The sequence below is a fragment of the Nerophis ophidion genome, linkage group LG06 (genome assembly GCF_033978795.1).
Source record: "Nerophis ophidion isolate RoL-2023_Sa linkage group LG06, RoL_Noph_v1.0, whole genome shotgun sequence".
NCBI lineage: Eukaryota > Metazoa > Chordata > Actinopteri > Syngnathiformes > Syngnathidae > Nerophis > Nerophis ophidion.
In genome coordinates, this window is record NC_084616.1 from 38,335,528 (window position 1) to 38,355,031 (window position 19,504).

The 19,504-nt window shown below is 41.1% G+C and overlaps 1 protein-coding gene across 2 annotated transcripts; it reads left to right on the forward strand.

Annotated features, from left to right (window-relative positions):
- The first annotated feature begins 1,418 nt into the window (after nucleotides 1-1,418).
- ankrd10a (ankyrin repeat domain 10a) lies at nucleotides 1,419-18,900 on the forward strand. 2 transcript variants are annotated; one of them, XM_061903663.1, is made up of 6 exons: nucleotides 1,425-1,768; nucleotides 5,234-5,386; nucleotides 6,654-6,745; nucleotides 16,038-16,234; nucleotides 16,312-16,371; nucleotides 18,346-18,900. In XM_061903663.1, exons 1-6 carry the CDS (start codon nucleotides 1,577-1,579, stop codon nucleotides 18,681-18,683), a joined length of 1,032 nt encoding a protein of 343 aa, XP_061759647.1. In that variant the 5' UTR covers nucleotides 1,425-1,576; the 3' UTR covers nucleotides 18,684-18,900. The 2 variants fall into 2 exon arrangements, with proteins under 2 accessions (XP_061759648.1, XP_061759647.1); XM_061903664.1 differs by lacking the exon at nucleotides 5,234-5,386 and having other exon boundaries at nucleotides 1,419-1,768.
- Nucleotides 18,901-19,504: the final 604 nt, after the last annotated feature.

Here is a 19,504-nt window from a genome sequence, read left to right on the forward strand (position 1 = left end):
GGTCCAAAATGGACCCGGGCCGGATGAGCCAGGGTTGTTAAGAGTCCGTTGCTGGTCCGCGGCGGCTGTACGTGCGGTATGTGCGTGTCCCAAGCGCACCCGCCGCGGAGGTAAGGTTTTGATCATGGATGCGGAGCGGATCCAGCTCGGAGCCACGGCGGGTCCGCGACTCGCCTCCGTGGCGGATCAGTTACTGAGAACAGGTGGACCCCGATACGGGTCCGTTTTCTGGGTCCATTCCGGAACGCGTGATACCTCCGCGGCGGATTCGCCGCGTAGTGTTTTTGCTGTGCGGGAACAAGGCAGACGAGAAGTGACCGACTACACACGAAAAGTGTGCGCGCAAGGGGGCGCGGGCTTGTTACCACCGGGAAGAGGTGGGGAAAAGGCAGGCCATGTGGCAACCAGTACCTCTGCCTCAAGGTAGGGGGCGATACCATGAATTGATTTACGTGGACTCCGACTTAAACAAGTTCAAAAACTTATTCGGGTGTTACCATTTAGTGGTCAGTTTTACAGATTATGTACTGTACTGTGCAATCTACTAATAAAAGTTCCAATCAATTCAATCAATCAATATATTGTCAATTTGCAGTTCATTCCCTCCCCAGTACTCTCTGACTCGCCACACTGGAAGAAGTGGGCCACTAAAGCTAGCAGACACATGTCTCTCCCCCAGAAGTCAGCCTTTCTTTCTTGTTCTTTTTTTATACTGTATTTATAACAAACATGGCATTTTCATTAAAGTAAGCCAGCGTGTGTGGGTTTTTTTTTTCAGATACAAAAATATTGTTTTATTGCTTGGAATGAAATTGAATTAAATGAATGGGTCTGCCAATATGGAAGATTATATCCTGTATCCAAGATTAAATGCTTCCCGAAACTGGATTTTATGACAAAATGAATGTGATCATACAAAGTACGTTTGAATGGAGGGTAGCTATTGCTTCAGATAGAAATACAGAAAGGTATAAGATCAACTCACAATACCTGGTTTATTTTGTTAAAAGCAAATGGGACCAAAAAGTATTCAATAACAACGTTGTCAATTACTTTTTGGACCCATTTATCACATCATAATATCATTATGATAACGTTTTTTATGAAAGTGAATAATCCCTTCTTGTTCCTGTTATTCTATTGTGCAACCTAAATCAACAATTAATGATTGAAGCTGCTCTAATGAATTTAAGTTAACAAAAAAAGAAAGAAAAAAAAACTACAATAGTATTTATGCCTCACCTGTTGTTTCGTTCACCGCACGTCACTGGTATTTTGTTTAGATTGATGTAAAAGCTGTATGTTAGATACTGCGATGTGCTACTACATACAGTAGATGGCGGTATGTACCTTTCAAGTCATGTCTGCAACCCGCCAATAACACCAGATGAAAGCAGTCAATTCCGCGTTTTCTCCCCTACCGCCTGACAGAAACAGACCTGGACGAAAATCCCAGTCCGGGTTTTACTCATTTCCAGGTAGGTTGAGACTCGAAGATTATCTCTTCTTCCTTTGTGTTTGAAATTAGTTCAGACGGGACAATTTGACCAGGAAGCAGGGCATTCAGACTTTACCAATGTCCATAGAACAAGAAGTAGGCTTTCTTAACGACAATGAGGTGTTTAATAGACTATTCCCCATTCATCGCGCTTGTCGGGATGGAGATGTTGGCGCTTTGCTGTCATTTCTCCAGGACCACACTCGTCTGACAACTGAGGACTCTTGCTACGGCTGGACCCCCATTCACTGGGCAGCTCACTCTGGACAGGTGCGGACTAAGTTTAAAAAACCCTAAAGGAAGCTTCCTATGTTTTGGATACGATCAAAAGTATTGAAATCTACGCTCAACTTTAGTGGTTCGACTACTTTTCTGTGGGAGTAGTTTTTGGAGGGAAACAGAAAAATTGTGAACGAATAGTTTTCCTGATTTGAGCGTCAACCATCATTGTTTAAACAATCAGTTTTGTAAAATAAATGTGTAAGGTGGGACAAACATCCCAATAATGTGCTGTTAAAATGGACTTTACTGCATATTTTTTAATCAATTATATACCAAATATACAGGACCCGAATTGTCGATGCTGATATTTTTACTTAAATTGGAGCTGAGTTTTTTTTTTATTTCACCAAAGTTCATAATCATTATGAATGACATGATGACAGATTGATTTTTCAATTTATTATAGTGCAGAAATAAACGTAAATAAAGCCCTTTTACGGTTTAGCCCCTAAATCCAATAAATAACCATTTAAAAACCGCCCACAATATTACATTTACATTTCGTGATTTGAACATTAACCAAGTATTAGTGATATTGTCAACATACGTCAAACCCAGATTTCTATATAACAAAGGTGTTAACTCATTCTCCTTCTATGCCACATCAATATGGAATGCACTCCCAACAGGTGTAAAAGAAAGTGCATCTCGATCCTCCTTCAAAACCGCACTAAAAGAACACCTCCAGGCAGCTACAACCCTAGCCTAACCCCTCCCCCACCACATCCCACCTCCCCGGATTGTACAGTATATACTTGTTCTTATGCTTTCTGAGCTCACTATTCTACCAAGTGAGACCTACAATGTCCATTTCTCAGATGATACAGTTGTTGATGACTGAAGTATTCTGATAGCAACCCAACCTAACCCCCGCTCCCGTCCCAACCCCCTCCACATCCCATGCCACAGATTGTAAATAATTCAATGTATATATTCTGATGATTACCTTCTGTCATGACTGTATTATGCTGAAAGTATACATTTGTACCATGAACTGATTAACGTGGACCCCAGATAAGTTAAAAAACTTATTTGGGTGTTTCCTTTTAGTGGTCAATTCTACGAAATATGTACTATACTGTGCAATCTACTAATAAAAGTTTCAATCAATCAATCAAATATAGACGCTTATGCAGACAAACTATTTATAATGGCGCTGTGATCATCTCACCTGGACAGAAAAAGTCTGAGGACATATTTCGACAAGTTGGTACACTTCGACAGCCATTAAGGATCCAGAAATGGCAAGCACGACACATAAAGATGCTTGGTCCCCCCACCACGTTTCTTCACAAATATTATGGTAATTCTTAATCCAAATGAGAATATATGAACGTCTTAGCAGTTGGCATCCTAATAACTGCAGACATTGCACAGTAAGTGATGTTTATTATGTTTGTTGCCTGTCATGAAGTCTGCAGTGAGTAATAATCAATGATGAAGGAAACAAGTAAAGTTGTTATCCATCCATCCATTTTCTACCGCTTATTCCCTTCTGGGTCGCGGGGGGCGCTTGAGCCTACCTCAGCTACAATCGGGCGGAAGGCGGTGTACACCCTGAACAAGTCACTACCTCAGCGCAGGGTAATGCGTTCTTTTAAATTACTGCACTGCGTATGCCTTAAATGATCAAACTATGTAAACATAAAAATATTAGTAAAAATGTGCCCGGTACTACATTTTATATATATATATATATATATATATATACTCATGTCATGTATATAAAACCTCAGTGGAGGTGTTTGGATGTTTTTTTAGTCTTTATATGCAGAATAGAGCGGCTCACATAGGGTCCAATGCAAGCAGACTTTTGATCACATTTATTTAATATTTAAAATGCAAAAAAAAAAACATCCATCGTAATAATGATTGTGAACGATGGGAAAAATTACCCCCAAAAAAAGTGCAGTTTCTCTTTAAGAATGTTCAAGATTATTGACAGATAAATTGATTGTGATCATAATCAGGAACATAAGACAGTAGTTTAGGCAAACCAATCAATATTTATATCATCATACTATATGTGAAATGTTTAAAAATATAAAAGCTAAAGTATGTCACTTAAAATTATATATTTTTTAACCTAAAACAACACCACCGGCTAGCATAGTTCCTGTGTCTAAGGGCTCATAAATATATCAACTTGTGGTAGTAATTTTTGGGGACCTCATGATTCGATTACAATTGTGATTCAGGAGCCACGATTCGATTAAAAATCAACTATTGATACATCTTTATGTATATTGATGCAGTTTTATTTATTTTCGTTTCACTAATTAAGCGTTTATCATTTGCATCTTAAACAAAACAAAACAATTCATTTGGAATAAAAAACATTTAAATGAATTCACACATTTATCAAATTAATGAATATGTGTGCAAAACTGGACCATAAAATAAAAGAGGTGGCCGGATCTTTCGCTGAGGTGGCTCACAACAGCCACATTTTAGAACTATCTGCATTACTTTATTTACAATAAATACATCTATTATTGAGGCATCGCAGTGCGTCAGGGGTTAGTGCATGTGCCTCACAATACGAAGGTCCTGAGTTCAATCCCGGGCTGGGGATATTTCTGTGTGGAGTTTGCATGTTCTCCCCGTGACTGCGTGGGTTACCTCCGGGATCTCCGGCTTCTTCCCACCTCCAAAGACATGCACCTGGGGATTAGTTGATTGGCAACACTAAATTGGCCCTATTGTGTGAATGTGAGTGTGAATGTTGTCTGACTGTCTGTGTTGGCCCTGCGATGAGGTGGTGACTTGTCCATGGTGTAACCCGCCTTTCGCCCGAATGTAGCTGAGATAAGCTCCAGCACCCTTCACGACCCGAAAGGGACAAGCTGTCGAAAATGGATGGATGGAAATCTATTATTGATTACTACTAATCGATTCTATAATCGTCCATGTTCGAATTGCGATGTATCTAAAAATGGATGATTTCCCCCACCTCTAATACTAGCAGTGTAACAATATGAATAACCCAAAACAACACATATTTTGGTGGATATTATTATTATTATACAACAACAGTAAAATACCAATCTCATGTTGATCAAATACTGACACTGTCCTTGGTATCGATATTTAGATCTAACCTACTTTGATCTGATGTGTTTGGGAGGAGCCCACAAACTTCCAAACCAGTGTGCAAATTACATTTTTGGGTTAATTTGTACATGAACAAATTGAAATTGAAATTAAAATCTGCAATTTTTATTAACATAATCTAACATACAAATTGGAAAATATTACACTTTTAGTTATCTGTTTCAGCAGGAGATTATTTTGGAAATAAATGTATGCTGTAAATTACATTGCGATTTTACATTATACTGTATTACTGTGTTTATACATTACAAAAATAAATTTTTTTAGAATGTATATAATTGATTGTTCGCTCGCCCATCTGTCCTTTTATCCAATGCTAACAATGTATTTTGCATACAGTTGGAGTGTGTCATTCGCCTGGTGCAGATGGGTTGCGATGTGAACACGGTTTCAAGTCGCTTCAACCAGACCCCAACACACACAGCGGCATTTGGCGGGCATCCTCACTGTGTGTTGTGGTTATCACGGGCAGGTGCAGACATCAACCATCAGGTCAGCAATATTACAGTACATGTGTAAATTAGAGGTAGGAATCTTTCGGCACATCACAATTCAATTAAGATTTAGAGGTTACAATTTAATTATAAATCAATTATTTATACATCTATGATTATCAATTCTATATTATTATGAAATAGTAAGTTGATAATCAGGGTTTCCACAAGTCATTAAAAAGCATTAAAAGTTATTAAATGGATTTTGCGAAAATTAAGGCCTTAAACTGTATTAAAAGCATTAAAATTCAATGTCCAGTGGCTTTAAAAAAAAAAATCATACAATTATCGTCCAGGACTGATAGTCAATAAGGTAATTCATGGAATGAAAATACAAATTAACTTAAGAACTTTTCCGCCATCGATAAAGTGCTATGTTCATACATTTATTTCTTTGTTTCTGGCTTTCAAACTCAATACAGAAGTCTCACTCTGTGGCCCCTCAATAAAATTAAAAATGCATCACACAAATGTATAGTAATAAGGGCATTTTTTAGTTTGGCTTAACAGACTTGTTAATAACTTCGTAAAGTTTTGAGCTACTCTAACCTGCTCTAGACTTTATCTCCCTCTTTCTCATCTCCTCTTACTGCTGCACAGTCTCTGTTTCAGAGGAAACATTTTTTGGTACCCATCTACAGAAGTCATGTAATAATGTTTCAGAACGTCATTTGATTTCATGATGTGTTGTGTTTAATTGCTGCTCGAAACACAATGATGATCTAAGAACAAGATTATGGAGGGGGTCGGCAAAGCGGCAAGGTTCCAGGTTCCATGCCAGCTTCCCCCATCCAAGTCACTGCCATTGTGTCCTTAAGCAAGACACTTCACCCTCCTTGCTCCCAGTGCCCCCCACACTGGTTCAAATGCAGCTTAAAGATGTAGATAATAGGTTTCACGCGCTTTGAGTCTCGAGAGAAAAAGCGTTTATATATATATATATATATATATATATATATATATATATATATATATATATATATATATATATATATATTATACCCTTCACTTATTCACAGAGGTCGTAGGTGGTGTTTCCCGTTCATTCCGAGCAGCAGCTTTTAAATAAATGAGTATATGGAAAACGAGGAGGTGATGATGACACATAAACAATTGGGCATTTTTTTGTTGTCGTTGTTGATTGTGGGAGACCGCTCATTTATACTGGTGCGTGTGCACCTAATAAAAAGGGTATGGTGACACCACTACCTACTACCTTGTTAGTTCAGTAATTGTATTTCCCGAGTTTGCATTTCTGGTTTCAGGATTTGACGGGTGAGGCTCCCATTCACAAGGCTGCCAGGGCCGGAAGCTTGGAGTGCATCCAGGTGCTTGTGATAGCAGGCGCAAAAACACAGTAAGTACATTGTTTCCCCCAAAAGTGCCAACATACCTGTGGCAATGGGGGCGTAGTCAAAAATGACATCATATAATTTGCATAATCTTCTATGATGCACATATTTTCTTTAAAAAGGTCAAAAAAAGTTATACATACATAAAAAAATGTAAATATGAATTAGTATTAAAAACTTTTTATATTATATTGTTTTGCTCAATTTTTCAACTGTTGCTGCTTATTGTACAATGTGCTTTGTTTTGGTTATTTTTCAAGTTTCTAAAGACATTAATTTTAGTGCCTTTTTTTTTTTAAACGTCTATTAAAGGCCTACTGAAACCCACTACTACCCACCACGCAGCCTGATAGTTTATACATCAATGATGAAATATTAACATTGCAACACATGCCAATGCGGCCTTTTTAGTTTAGTAAATTACAATTTTAAATTTCCCGGGAGTTTCGTCTTCGAAATGTCGTGTAATGATGACGTGTACGCAAGACGTCACTGGTTTTTAGGAAGTATGAGCGCTGCGCACACACACAGCTAAATGTCATCTGCTTTAATCGCACAATTATACAGTTTTTTGGACATCTGTGTTGCTGAATCTTTTGCAATTTGTTTAATTAACATTGGAGGAGTCACAGTAGAAAGATGGAGTTGTGAAGCTTTAGCCTTTAGCCACACAAACACACGGTGATTCCTTGTTTAAAATTCCTGGAGGTGAAACTTTCCTATGGATCAGAGCGTGGTCAAGCCAACATGGATCCCGACCACATGTCAACCAGCAGGTTTCGGTGAGAAAATTGTGGTTAAAAAGTCAGTTCTTACCGGAGAAAAGCTGAGCTTGTGCCGTCCATAGCTGTCGTCGACTCCCCTGAGACACTGCGCGTCAAGACACCCGTGGAGACACCCTTCCGACTATCAGGTACTGTTAAACGCACTAAAACACTAGCAACACAATAGAAAGATAAGGGATTTCCCAGAATTAACCTACTAAATGTGTCTAAAAACATCGGAATGCGTCCCAATGCAATCGCGGTTTGTTTGGTTTTTTTACTTTTTTTTTTCTAGTCAGTCGCTATCAATATCCTCACACAATTCTTTCATCCTCACTCAAATTAATGGGGAAATTGTCGTTTTCTCAGTCCGAATAGCACTTTTTGTTGGAGGCTCCCATTAAAAACAATGTGAATATGTGAGGAGCCATCACACGGGTGACGTCATCGTCTGCGACTTCCGGTAGAGGCAGGGTATTTCTCTTAGCACTGAAAGTTGCAAACTTTATCGTGGATGTTCTCTACTAAATCCTTTCAGCAAAAATATGGCAATATCGCGAAATTATCAACTATGACACATGGAATTGACCTGCTATCCCCGTTTAAATATGAAAATCTCATTTCAGTAGGCCTTCAACAAATCCAGCAGCTTTTTTGGGTGTTATTGGAGACAGTACTCGTATTTAAAAACCCTTTTCTTCCGTTGCTCGACGTCTGCGACAAACAGTGAGCTGACATCACTACGGTCCGTACCTGATCTCAGAGACCCGGTGTTTCTTCTTTTTTGGTAATTTTTTGTGGGGGTAAAGAGAACAACTTTTTTGTCTCTCTAAATTAATTTGTTTTTGGCTTATCATCACTTGCATTCTGCAGTAAACAAATTATAATTCGTGTAGTGAATACGATAAGACTTTTATTTCAATTTAACATTTACTAAACAATCCTTTCAAATGGTAGATTATTATTTGTACTCTTTAAAAACTTGTACACTTTAGTGCTTTTCAACATTGCTTTGGTAAACAAAAAGCGGTGACCCAGATTGTGGAGTTTTTAAAACCCAAATGCTGTATCTTATGTTGGAGGAAAATACATTACAGTCCTGTTTGAATGTGAGGTACTGTAAAATAATACAAAACCAACACATTAAGCAAGTGTGTTGTTTTATATAACATAAAATAAAGTTGATTATTTCAGGAACAAATTGTTTTGTTTTAATCCACAAACAATCAAAATGAACACAAAGTATCTGTCAACAGAGGGGTTTTTTTTTCGAACATGTTATGTCAGAGAAGTGAAATCTTTGCAGACATAAAAAGTCTGATGTCAAAAATATTTGGATATAAAAATGCATTTTCTGATTGAATTAGTGGGTGTGTTGATTCTCCCTGTCGGGACCAATACAGTCACATAGACGTTCTGAGTGCCTGCAAGTCCCCATTCAGGGCAGGATTACTGGTGAGCTGCAGCAGATAGTGCAAATCAAGTGTGTGAATAAAGTCACTGGTCCTTCTCAATGTTATTTCAACTTATATGCTAGTGTTAGTCATATTTCTTTATTTTGTTCTTCTGGGTTGCACTTCCAGGTGTGTAAGGGGAAGAGGCCCAACGCTGAATGAACATTAATTTTGTCGTGTTGAGTCTCACTTTCGCAATGGTGGAACGGGAGGTCACACATGCACACACAAACGTACAAAAAGACACACATTCACAGACACACACAGTATCACGGTCAATAAAGGCATATTGTTCTGTGCAGGAATATACCAAGCATCATTGCTTCCCTAGTGTTTACTGGGGTGGTAACTTCTAACTGACAAATCCACCACATTTGATCAAAGAAATATGCTACCAGCTGATCACCATGATCAAACTCAAATTAATCAAGATCATATAATCGCCCATCCCCAATGTATATACATATATTTATATTTATTAGGGATGTCACGGTATAAACATTTCTTATCACTGTTATTGTTAGCAAAATTATCACGGTTATTATTACCGCGTTTTGTTTTTAAATGTGCTCAAATTTTTCAAATATTACTTTTACTGAAATCTTTTCAACAAGTTATATTTAAAAAAACACAAACAACACATTGAAGATGATTTCCTTTTTAGAAGAAACATTATTGTAGATAAAAACATGGACCTCAAGTAGAAATTGAATGTGTATATGAAAGCAATTAAAGCATTATAATGTGGCAGAAAAAATAATAACATAAATGGTTAAAATTGTGCAAGATAACACTTTATGGAAATAAGAGATACAAAAATATAAACAAATGTAAACATTTTGAATGATGGCACCTGATGGCCATAAGACGTAACTGCACTTTTTGTCCATATAGATAATAGTGTTCATGTATGAGATCCCTTATACATAGGATTGCATGATTATAGCCAAAATAATCATGAAGATTATTATTTGTCATGATTATTGATTATGTTAGCTGAAACAGGTTGTGAAGGCGACACCATCATGTAATTTGTAATTTCTATAGGCTATAGATAAACGTTATCCATATATTTAAAGACAAATGTTAGTTTTTTGTTCAATAATATTATTAACGGGTCAACTTTTTCTCATTACACGATGCCATTATCTCTATTTTTACATTTTGATAAAAGGAGGTATTTTTTTAAACTATGTACATTTATATGTACATGTAGATGCTGTATCAGGACAGCTCCACTAAGAGTTTGAACAGGAATTAACTATCCATCGATCCATCATCTTCCGCTTATCCGAGGTCGGGTCGCGGGGGCAGCAGCCTAAGCAGGGAAGCCCAGACTTCCCTATCTCCAGCCACTTCGTCTAGCTCTTCCCGGGGGATCCCGAGGCGTTCCCAGGCCAGCCGGGAGACATAGTCTTCCCAACGTGTCCTGGGTCTTCCCCGTGGCCTCCTACCAGCTGGACGTGCCCTAAACACATCCCTAGGGAGGCGTTCGGGTGGCATCCTGACCAGATGCCCGAACCACCTCATCTGGCTCCTCTCGATGTGGAGGAGCAGCGGCTTTACGTTGAGCTCATCCCGGATGGCAGAGCTTCTCACCCTATCTCTAAGGGAGAACCCCGCCACCCGGCGGAGGAAACTCATTTCGGCCGCTTGTACCCGTGATCTTATCCTTTCGGTCATGACCCAAAGCTCATGACCATAGGTGAGGATGGGAACGTAGATCGACCGGTAAATTGAGAGCTTTGCCTTCAGGCTCAGCTCCTTCTTCACCACAACGGATCGATACAAATCCGCATTACTGAAGACGCCACACCGATCCGCCTGTCGATCTCACGATCCACTCTTCCCCCACTCGTGAACAAGATTCCTAGGTACTTGAACTCCTCCACTTGGGGCAGGGTCTCCTCCCCAACCCGGAGATGGCACTCCACCCTTTTCCGGGCGAGAACCATGGACTCGGACTTGGAGGTGCTGATTCTCATTCCGGTCGCTTCACACTCAGCTGCGAACCGATCCAGCGAGAGCTGAAGATCCCGGCCAGATGAAGCCATCAGGACTACATCATCTGCAAAAAGCAGAGACCTAATCCCGTGGCCACCAAACCGGATCCCCTCAACGCCTTGGCTGCGCCTAGAAATTCTGTCCATAAAAGTTATGAACAGAATCGGTGACAAAGGACAACCTTGGCGGAGTCCAACCCTCACTGGAAACGTAGTCCGACTTACTGCCAGCAATGCGGACCAAGCTCTGGCACTGATCATACAGGGAGCAGACTGCCACAATACTCTCTGAGCACTCCCCACAGGACTTCCCGAGGGACACGGTCGAATGCCTTCTCCAAGTCCACAAAGCACATGTAGACTGGTTGGGCAAACTCCCATGCACCCTCAAAAACCCTGCCGAGAGTATAGAGCTGGTCCACCGTTCCACGACCAGGACGAAAACCACACTGTTCCTCCTGAATCCGAGGTTCGACTATCCGGCGAAGCCTCCTCTCCAGTACACCTGAATAAACCTTACCGGGAAGACTGAGGAGTGTGATCCCACGATAGTTGGAACACACCCTCCGGTCCCCCTTCTTAAAGAGAAGGACCACCACCCCGGTCTGCCATTCCAGAGGTACCGCCCCCGATGTCCACGCGATGCTGCAGAGTCTTGTCAACCAAGACAGCCCCACAGCATCCAGAGCCTTAAGGAACTCCGGGCGGATCTCATCCACCCCCAGGGCCTTGCCGCCGAGGAGCTTTTTAACTACCTCAGCAACCTCAGCCCCAGAAATAGGAGAGTCCACCACAGATTCCCCAGGCACCGCTTCCTCAAAGGAAGACGTGTTGGTGGGATTGAGGAGGTCTTTGAAGTATTCCCTCCACCGATCCACAACATCCGCAGTCGAAGTCAGCAGAACACCATCCGCACCATACACGGTGTTGATAGTGCACTGCTCCCCCTTCCTGAGGCGGCGTATGGTGGTCCAGAATCGCTTCGAAGCCGTCCGGAAGTCGGAATTAACTATACACAATAAAACATTAACAAAATGCAATGACACATAAATGGTTTTTAAAGTAATAACTTAGGAAAAAAAAAAAACATGGTGTTTACTTTTTGATATCAATATAAAACTCAATTATAACATTAACAATAACATTTACATAACAAAAATCTACTACAGGCTTCCCAAATGTTGTAATAAATTAAGCCTCATGAGTTGAGCATATGTCAGCATGTGGCACCACTTTTAACTCTTTTTTTCAAACACTGTTTGCAAACGCTTATTTACAGTAAGTCATTAATTTAACTTAGTCATTATTTTGTCTTAGTAAGTCAATATTTACTAGGTCAAAATAATGACTAGGACTGTTTTGTGTTTTGTTTTTACTTTAGGGAAAAAATATTGAGATATATATCGTATATTGCCATTCAGCATACGGCGCGGAAAACACAACCAAAAATTGTAGGCTTCTTCACGCGACAAAGCATCGAGCATCGGTTGAGGTCGGGGGGGTGTATGATGTAGCCTGGAAGAGTAGGGATACATGGGATTCTGGGTATTTGTTCTTTTGTGTTTATGTTGTGTTACACTGCCGATGTTCTCCCGAAATGTGTTTGTCATTCTTGTTTGGTGTGGGTTCGCAGTGTGGCGCATATTCGTAAGAGTGTAAAAGTTGTTTATTACAACCCTTAGTGTAACCTGTATGGCTGTTGACTAAGTATGCGTTGCAGTCACTTTCGTGTGTTAACTGAGACTAGATGTATTATGTGATCAGTCGGCACGCAGATCGCGTGGTGCAAAAGCGGTTGCGACGACACATTGTAGAGGAGGTTAAAGGCATTGCCATCACTGCACACCCTCAATAATGGAGTTCAAGTGTAAATTGGAGAATGATATCCCTGGGTGATTTCTTAGAGAGGCACTAAAATCTGGAAACCCCCCGAAATAGTCGTTGGGGCAATTAAGCAGCTGAGCCACATCAGAGTGATTAAAAAGCAGCATGCGGCTCCGGAGCCGCGGGTTGCCAACCCCTGATGTAATAGATAGAAACCATTGGTAAGTTTTGATACATATTAACTAGGGCTGTGGGAAAAATCGATTCAAATACGAATCGCGATTTTCACGTTGTGCGATTGTAATTTTTAAAATAATCGATTTTTATTTATTTATTTTTTTTATATGTTTTTTTTATCAATCTAACAAAACAATACACAGCATTACCATAACAATGCAATCCAATTCCAAATCCAAACCTGACCCAGCAACACTCAGAACTGCAATAAACAGAGCAATTGAAAGGAGACACAAACACAACACAGAACAAACCAAAAGTAGTGAAACAAAAATTAATATTATCAACACAGTATCAATATTAGTTATAGTTTCAGCATAGCAGTGATCAAAAATCCCTCATTGAAATTATCATTAGACATTTATAAAAATAAAAAAAAGAACAATAGTGTCACAGTGGCTTACACTTGCATCGCATCTCATAAGCTTGACAACACACTGTGTCCAATGTTTTCACAAAGATAAAATAAGTCATATTTTTGGTTCATTTAATAATTAAAACAAATTTACATTATTGCAATCAGTTGATAAATATTGTCCTTTACAATTAAAAAAGTTTTTGTTTTTTTTTGTTTTTTTTAAATCTACTACTCTGCTAGCATTTCAGCAGACTGGGGTAGATCTTGCTGAAATTCCATGTATTGAATGAATACAGAATTGTTTTGAATCAGAAAAATATCGTTTTTGAATCGAGAATTGCGTTGAATCTAAAAAATCGATTTATAATCGAATCGCGACCCCAAAAATTGATATTGAATCGAATCGTGGGATACCCAAAGATTCGCAGCCCTAACATTAACCAAATTTCTATGAAGGAGATGCTTTCTAAAGCGCCTTAAAAATTCAACAAATCTGCCTTCTGAATCCCCTAAAGGGCCTCTGTGACCGCCAGCTGATATTTTTTAATACCTCTTATTTTATTTTTACCTCACTTGTATACATTTACGAGGATGTATGTTGTCCAAAACAAACACCATGTGCAAACATAAGAGTTTCCATATGTGCACTTGGCACCAGGACATCCTAGGCTGCAGTTCCATGATTGACTTTGTAGTTGTGTCATCGGATTTGCAGCCTCATGTGTTGGACACTAGTGAAGAGAGGGGCCGAGCTTTCTACCGATCACCACCTGGTGGTGCGTTGGCTGTGATGGTGGGGGAGGATGCCGATCAGACGTGGCAGGCCCAAACGCAGTGTGAGGGTCTCCTGGAAACGTCTAGCAGACTCTCCTGTCAGAGAGCGTTTCAATTCCCACTTCCGGAAGAACTTTGAACATGTCACAAGGGAGGTGCTGGGCGTTGAGTCCGAATGGACCATGTTCCGCACATCTTTTGTCGGGGCGGCTGATTGGAGCTGTGGCCACAAGGTAGTTAGTGCCTGTCGTGGCGGTAATCCTAGAACCCGTTGGTGGACACCGGCAGTGAGGGATGCCGTCAAGCTGAAGAAAGCGGCCTATCGAGTTCTTTTGGCTCATAGGACTGCGGAGGCAGCGGACAGGTACCGACAGGCCAAGCGTTTTGCGGCTTCAGCGGTCGCGGAGGCAAAAACTTGGACATGGGAGGAGTTCGGGGAAGCCATGGAAAACGACTTCCGGATGGGTTCAAAGCGATTCTGGATCACCAACCGCCGCCTCATGAAGGGGAAGCACTGCACTATCAATGGTGGGGATGATGTTCTGCTGACCTCGACTATGGATGTTGTGGATCGGTGGAGGGAATATGTTGTGGATCGGTGGAGGGAATACTTCGAAGACCTCCTCAATCCCACCTACAGTACAAGGAAGCAGTGCCTGGGGAATCTGTGATGGGCTCTCCTGTTTCTGGGGTTGAGGTTGCTGAGGTAGTTAAAATGCTCCTCGGCGGAGAGGCCTCGGGTGTGGATGAGATCCGCCCGGAGTTCCTTAAGGCTGTAGATGCTGTGGGGCTGTCTTGGTTGACAAGACTCTGCAGCATCGTGTGGAAATCGGGAGTGGTACCTCTGGATGTACTGGGGTGGTGGTTCCTCTCTTTAAGAAGCGGAACCGGAGGGTGTGTTCCAACCATCGTGGGATCACATTCCTCAGCCTTCCCGGTAAGGTCTATTCAGGTGTACTGGAGAGGAGGCTACGCCATATAGTCAAATCTGGGATTTATAAGGAACAGTGTGGTTTTGGTCCTGGTTGTGGAATTGTGGACCAGTGCTGTACTCTCGGCAGAGAGTTTGCCCAACAGGTCTACATGTGTTTTGTGGACTTGGAAAAGGCATTCCACCGTGTCCCTCAGGAAGTCCTGTGGGGAGTGCTCAGAGAGTATGAGGTATCGGACTGTCTGATTGTGGCGGTCCGCTCCCTGTTCGATCAGTTTCAGAGCTTGGTCCGCATTGCCTGCAGTAAGTCAGACACTTTTCTAGTGAGGCTTGGATTCCGCCAAGGCTGCCCTTTGTCACCGATTCTGTTCATAACTGAGCTGGAACAGAAAGCTCTCAATTTTCCGGTTGATTTATATTCCCATCCTCACCTATGGTCATGAGCTTTGGGTTATGACCGAAAGAACAAGATCACGGGTACAAGCGGCCGAAATGAGTTTCCTCCGCTAGATGGCGGGGCTCTCCCTTAGAGATAAGGTGAGAAGCTCTGCCATCCAGGGGGAGCTCAAAGTAAAGCCGCTGCTCCTCCACTTCGAGAGGAGCCAGATAAGGTGGTTCGGGCATCTGGTCAGGATGCCACCCGAACACCTCCCTAGGGAGGTGTTTAGGGCACGTCCGACCGGTAGGAGGCCACGGGGAAGACCCAGGACACATTGGGTAGACTATGTCTCCCGGCTGGCCTGGGAACGCCTCGGGATCCCCCGGGAAGAGCTGGACGAAGTGGTTGTAGAGAGGAAAGTCTGGGCTTCCCTGCTTAGGCTGCTACCCCCTGACCCGACCTTGGATAAGCGGAAGAACACGGATGGATGGATGAATGGAAGTTTTCCAAAATTACACATACAGATTCAGTTACCGTGTGACATTCCACTCAATTGTGTTCACTCGCTTGCAGTTTAAGGAACGCCAGCGGGCAGACTGCGGCTGACCTGGCAGGCAGTCACGGCTTAGATGACTGCCTTCGCCTCATCTCCAACCTTCTGCAGCTCAATGAAAATCCCATGGACCGCCATATCTGTGGTCCTGGTCTGCTGGGTAGGAAAAGGCTGCATTCTGCTTTTGAGAATGGTCACATAAAAAAGGCAAAGAGAGGTAATTAATTTATATTTGATAGCAGTATTCCTTGATCAATAATTCAAATGTCTGGATGCTGGTCTCTTGTATTGCAGATGAGTTTCTGCAGATAAATAATGCTGAAGTTGATGACTGCATGGATTCCAACCCTTCAGGTGAGTTGACCACATCAGCAATTACATGTTGTAGGTACGGACACGTGTGCAATGCATTTTGCAGATGTTTAACACGCACAGTATTGATGCTTCTTTTCAATGCAGAGTACTTGCCTGTTTTATAGCATAATGGGAGTCTTCAAAAGCACATTAGTGTGAACACAACAGCAGAGGAGTAGTTTGTTTTTGTAATTTCTACTGTCATCCACAGGTTACAATGATGGTCAAGCAATGAGTGATTAATGAACAGTGATACCCCCCCATATTTTATCATATCAACAAGCTTGGAACCAGCTGCTACCAAATACTACAAGCAGCATAATACCTTGTTGTGCAAGCTTGTCAATAGAGAGTAGAGCTATTGACTCATTTGTAATGCAGTGGAATGGGGGTCCATCCATCCATCCATTTCCTACCGCTTATTCCCTTTGGGGTAGCGGAGGGCGCTGGTGCTTATCTCAGCTACAATCAAGCGGAAGGCGGCGTACACCCTGGACAAGTCGCCACCTCATCGCAGGGCCAACACAGATAGACAGACAACATTCGCACTCACATTCACACACTAGGGCCAATTTAGTGTTGCCAATCAACCTATCCCCAGGTGCATGTCTTTGGAAGTGGGAGGAAGCCGGAGTACCCAGAGGGAACCCACGCATTCAGGGGGAGGACATGCAAACTCCACACAGAATGATCCCAAGCCCGGGATTGAACCCTGACTACTCAGGACCTTCGTATTGTGAGGCAGACGCACTAACACCTCTGCCACGTAAAAGTGCTTAATGGTCAGTAATGGGACGAGTCAAGGAAGTGTGTAGTACATCAGATAACATAGGAAAGAGATGAGAAGAGTTTGGATCTGCCAGGCAGGACTTTTTTTGATACGTGTTACATTCCAGAATACAGTGTTACCTTGGTTTTGTATGCTCCACTTTTCAGATGATTCGGTTTTTGACTGGCATTTATAACGCACAAAGTGATTTAAACGTTTGATTTTTGTTACTGCTGTATGGCCATTGGGGGTGGGTAACACAGCTGAGTGGTAGTAATCTGTCTATCACAGTTGCTAGTGATGCTTTGAAAAATATGATCACTTGAAAAATAATACAGGTCAAGAAATGTGTGGTACACAGGGGACCTGCGGGTTCTTAAAAGGTCTAAAATCCAATAATTAAAATTTTAAGGCCTAAAATCTCAAATTCTATCAAAATCTCTATGAAAGGTCTAAAAATATATTAAGGTTATGTTCAAAACAAAAACATAAACTTCAGTCTCGCTTATAAATGTTTTGATTTTTGAGGGTGCTGTTCATAAACTCAGAACTGAAGATTTAAGTACCTTCCAGTCCAGTCAGAATTGATCAAACACAACAGTGGCACTTAGCTGACAGTGGATATTACCAAAGCCCCATAAACCTGTGTCATTTGTGTAAGTTTGATACAGTGAGTGCAAGTTCAACCATTTGTGACTCCCAAACAAATAAATGCGTGATTAAAGGCGGAGATGAAAAAGTATTGAGCAGGGAGTGGCCGAAGTGAGCATCCCAAGTCTAACACATTTTTATCATACATTGATGAAATCGCTTGAAGGCTAACTAGTTGCCATCTATAAAATGTGACTATCTCCACTACAGTACCTTTTTATATGTCGGTATGTTGTTAAACTCATGGTGCTGTTGTACATGAAAAATATGCTCTGTCCGGCACGTGGACCATTGACACATTTTCACTTCAGCCTTTGGAGTCAAAAAGTTGAAAATATAAACTGTGTCTGTGTCAAATGGCACAAACACCTGCACAACTGTACAGAGATCGACTTGTTAGATTTTTTTTTCCATCATGGTTTGAAAAAAAAAAGTCTTAAATTTGACATGTTCAAACCTGCATAGACACTGGGTTCTGTGACTGTACACATAATTAAATTCCGGATAAAATTCTTTACATGCCTAGAGATTCAAACTTTTCTTCCAACCTGCAGATTCCAGCACCATCACAAACCGCTCTCATCCACTGCTGCCATTGTCTCCTCTTGACCAATTGAATGGTGAACCCATGCTTCCCAACCAGGATGAGGATTCCACTCCACTGTCCCAGCAGCTGGTTGGTGGTCCACACTGTCAGCACAGATCAGAGGACATGTGCGGCTCCCTGCATCGGACAGGAAGTCCCAGCAACTGTGTGTCCCATCGGCCGATGTTGCCCGGCCTGTCGGAAGCGGACTGCAGCGACTTTCTAAATTATGGACATTATCACGGGTTCGGGGACACAGCAGAGGAGCTGACCCAAAGAGGCCTTCAAGAACAGAAGTCACTTTAAGCCATTGGAAGTGACATCCATCTGTCAGGAGTTATACTCTTTTTTTTTTTTTTTTTTCTCACAGATTAATTTTTATTTCAATTTATAGTCACAAAATATTTTTAAGAGTACTTGGGGATTTTTTGATAACACTCAGGAGTTCGGAAATGTGCATTCGGTGCTGCATATAAAATACTTGCTTTCCTAATAAACACTTTTTTGAAGTATTACAAAGAAACTTGTCATTGTGTTTGTATTTTTTTAGATTTTTTTTTTTTTACGTAATCTCTGTTGGTTAAATTGTAATGTTTAAATGAAGTGTGCAAAGAAACAGTGATCATCATCAAAATGTAAATAAACAACAGAAATACAAAAGGGTTGGGGTTCTTCTGACAAACATATATATACGATACACAGATGACACCACCTTGATCTTGTGATTGAGATATGCTGTTAGCTCAAATCAAGAATGAAAGTGCTAAGGCGCGCCGATACTCAAATGTAAAAAAAAAAAATAACAAGATAATGACAACAGAAACAATTAGAGAGTTCAAGTTGGATCAAGAAAACAAAGAAGTAGTGCAGTCGCTCTGTTCCTAGGCAGTGAAATATATGAAAATATGATTAACAATGGCCAGAGCATAGCTGATTAAACTGAATAATATGCTCAAGAGCAACCACATTCTTCTAAGCACCAAGATCAAAATGATAGACACTTTAATATTCCTAATAGCAATTTATGGATGTGAAAGTTGGACACTGAAAAAACAAGACTCATCAAAAATACTTGCCTTTGAGTTATGGTGTTGGCACAGATTCTTAAAAATTACATGGACCAAACA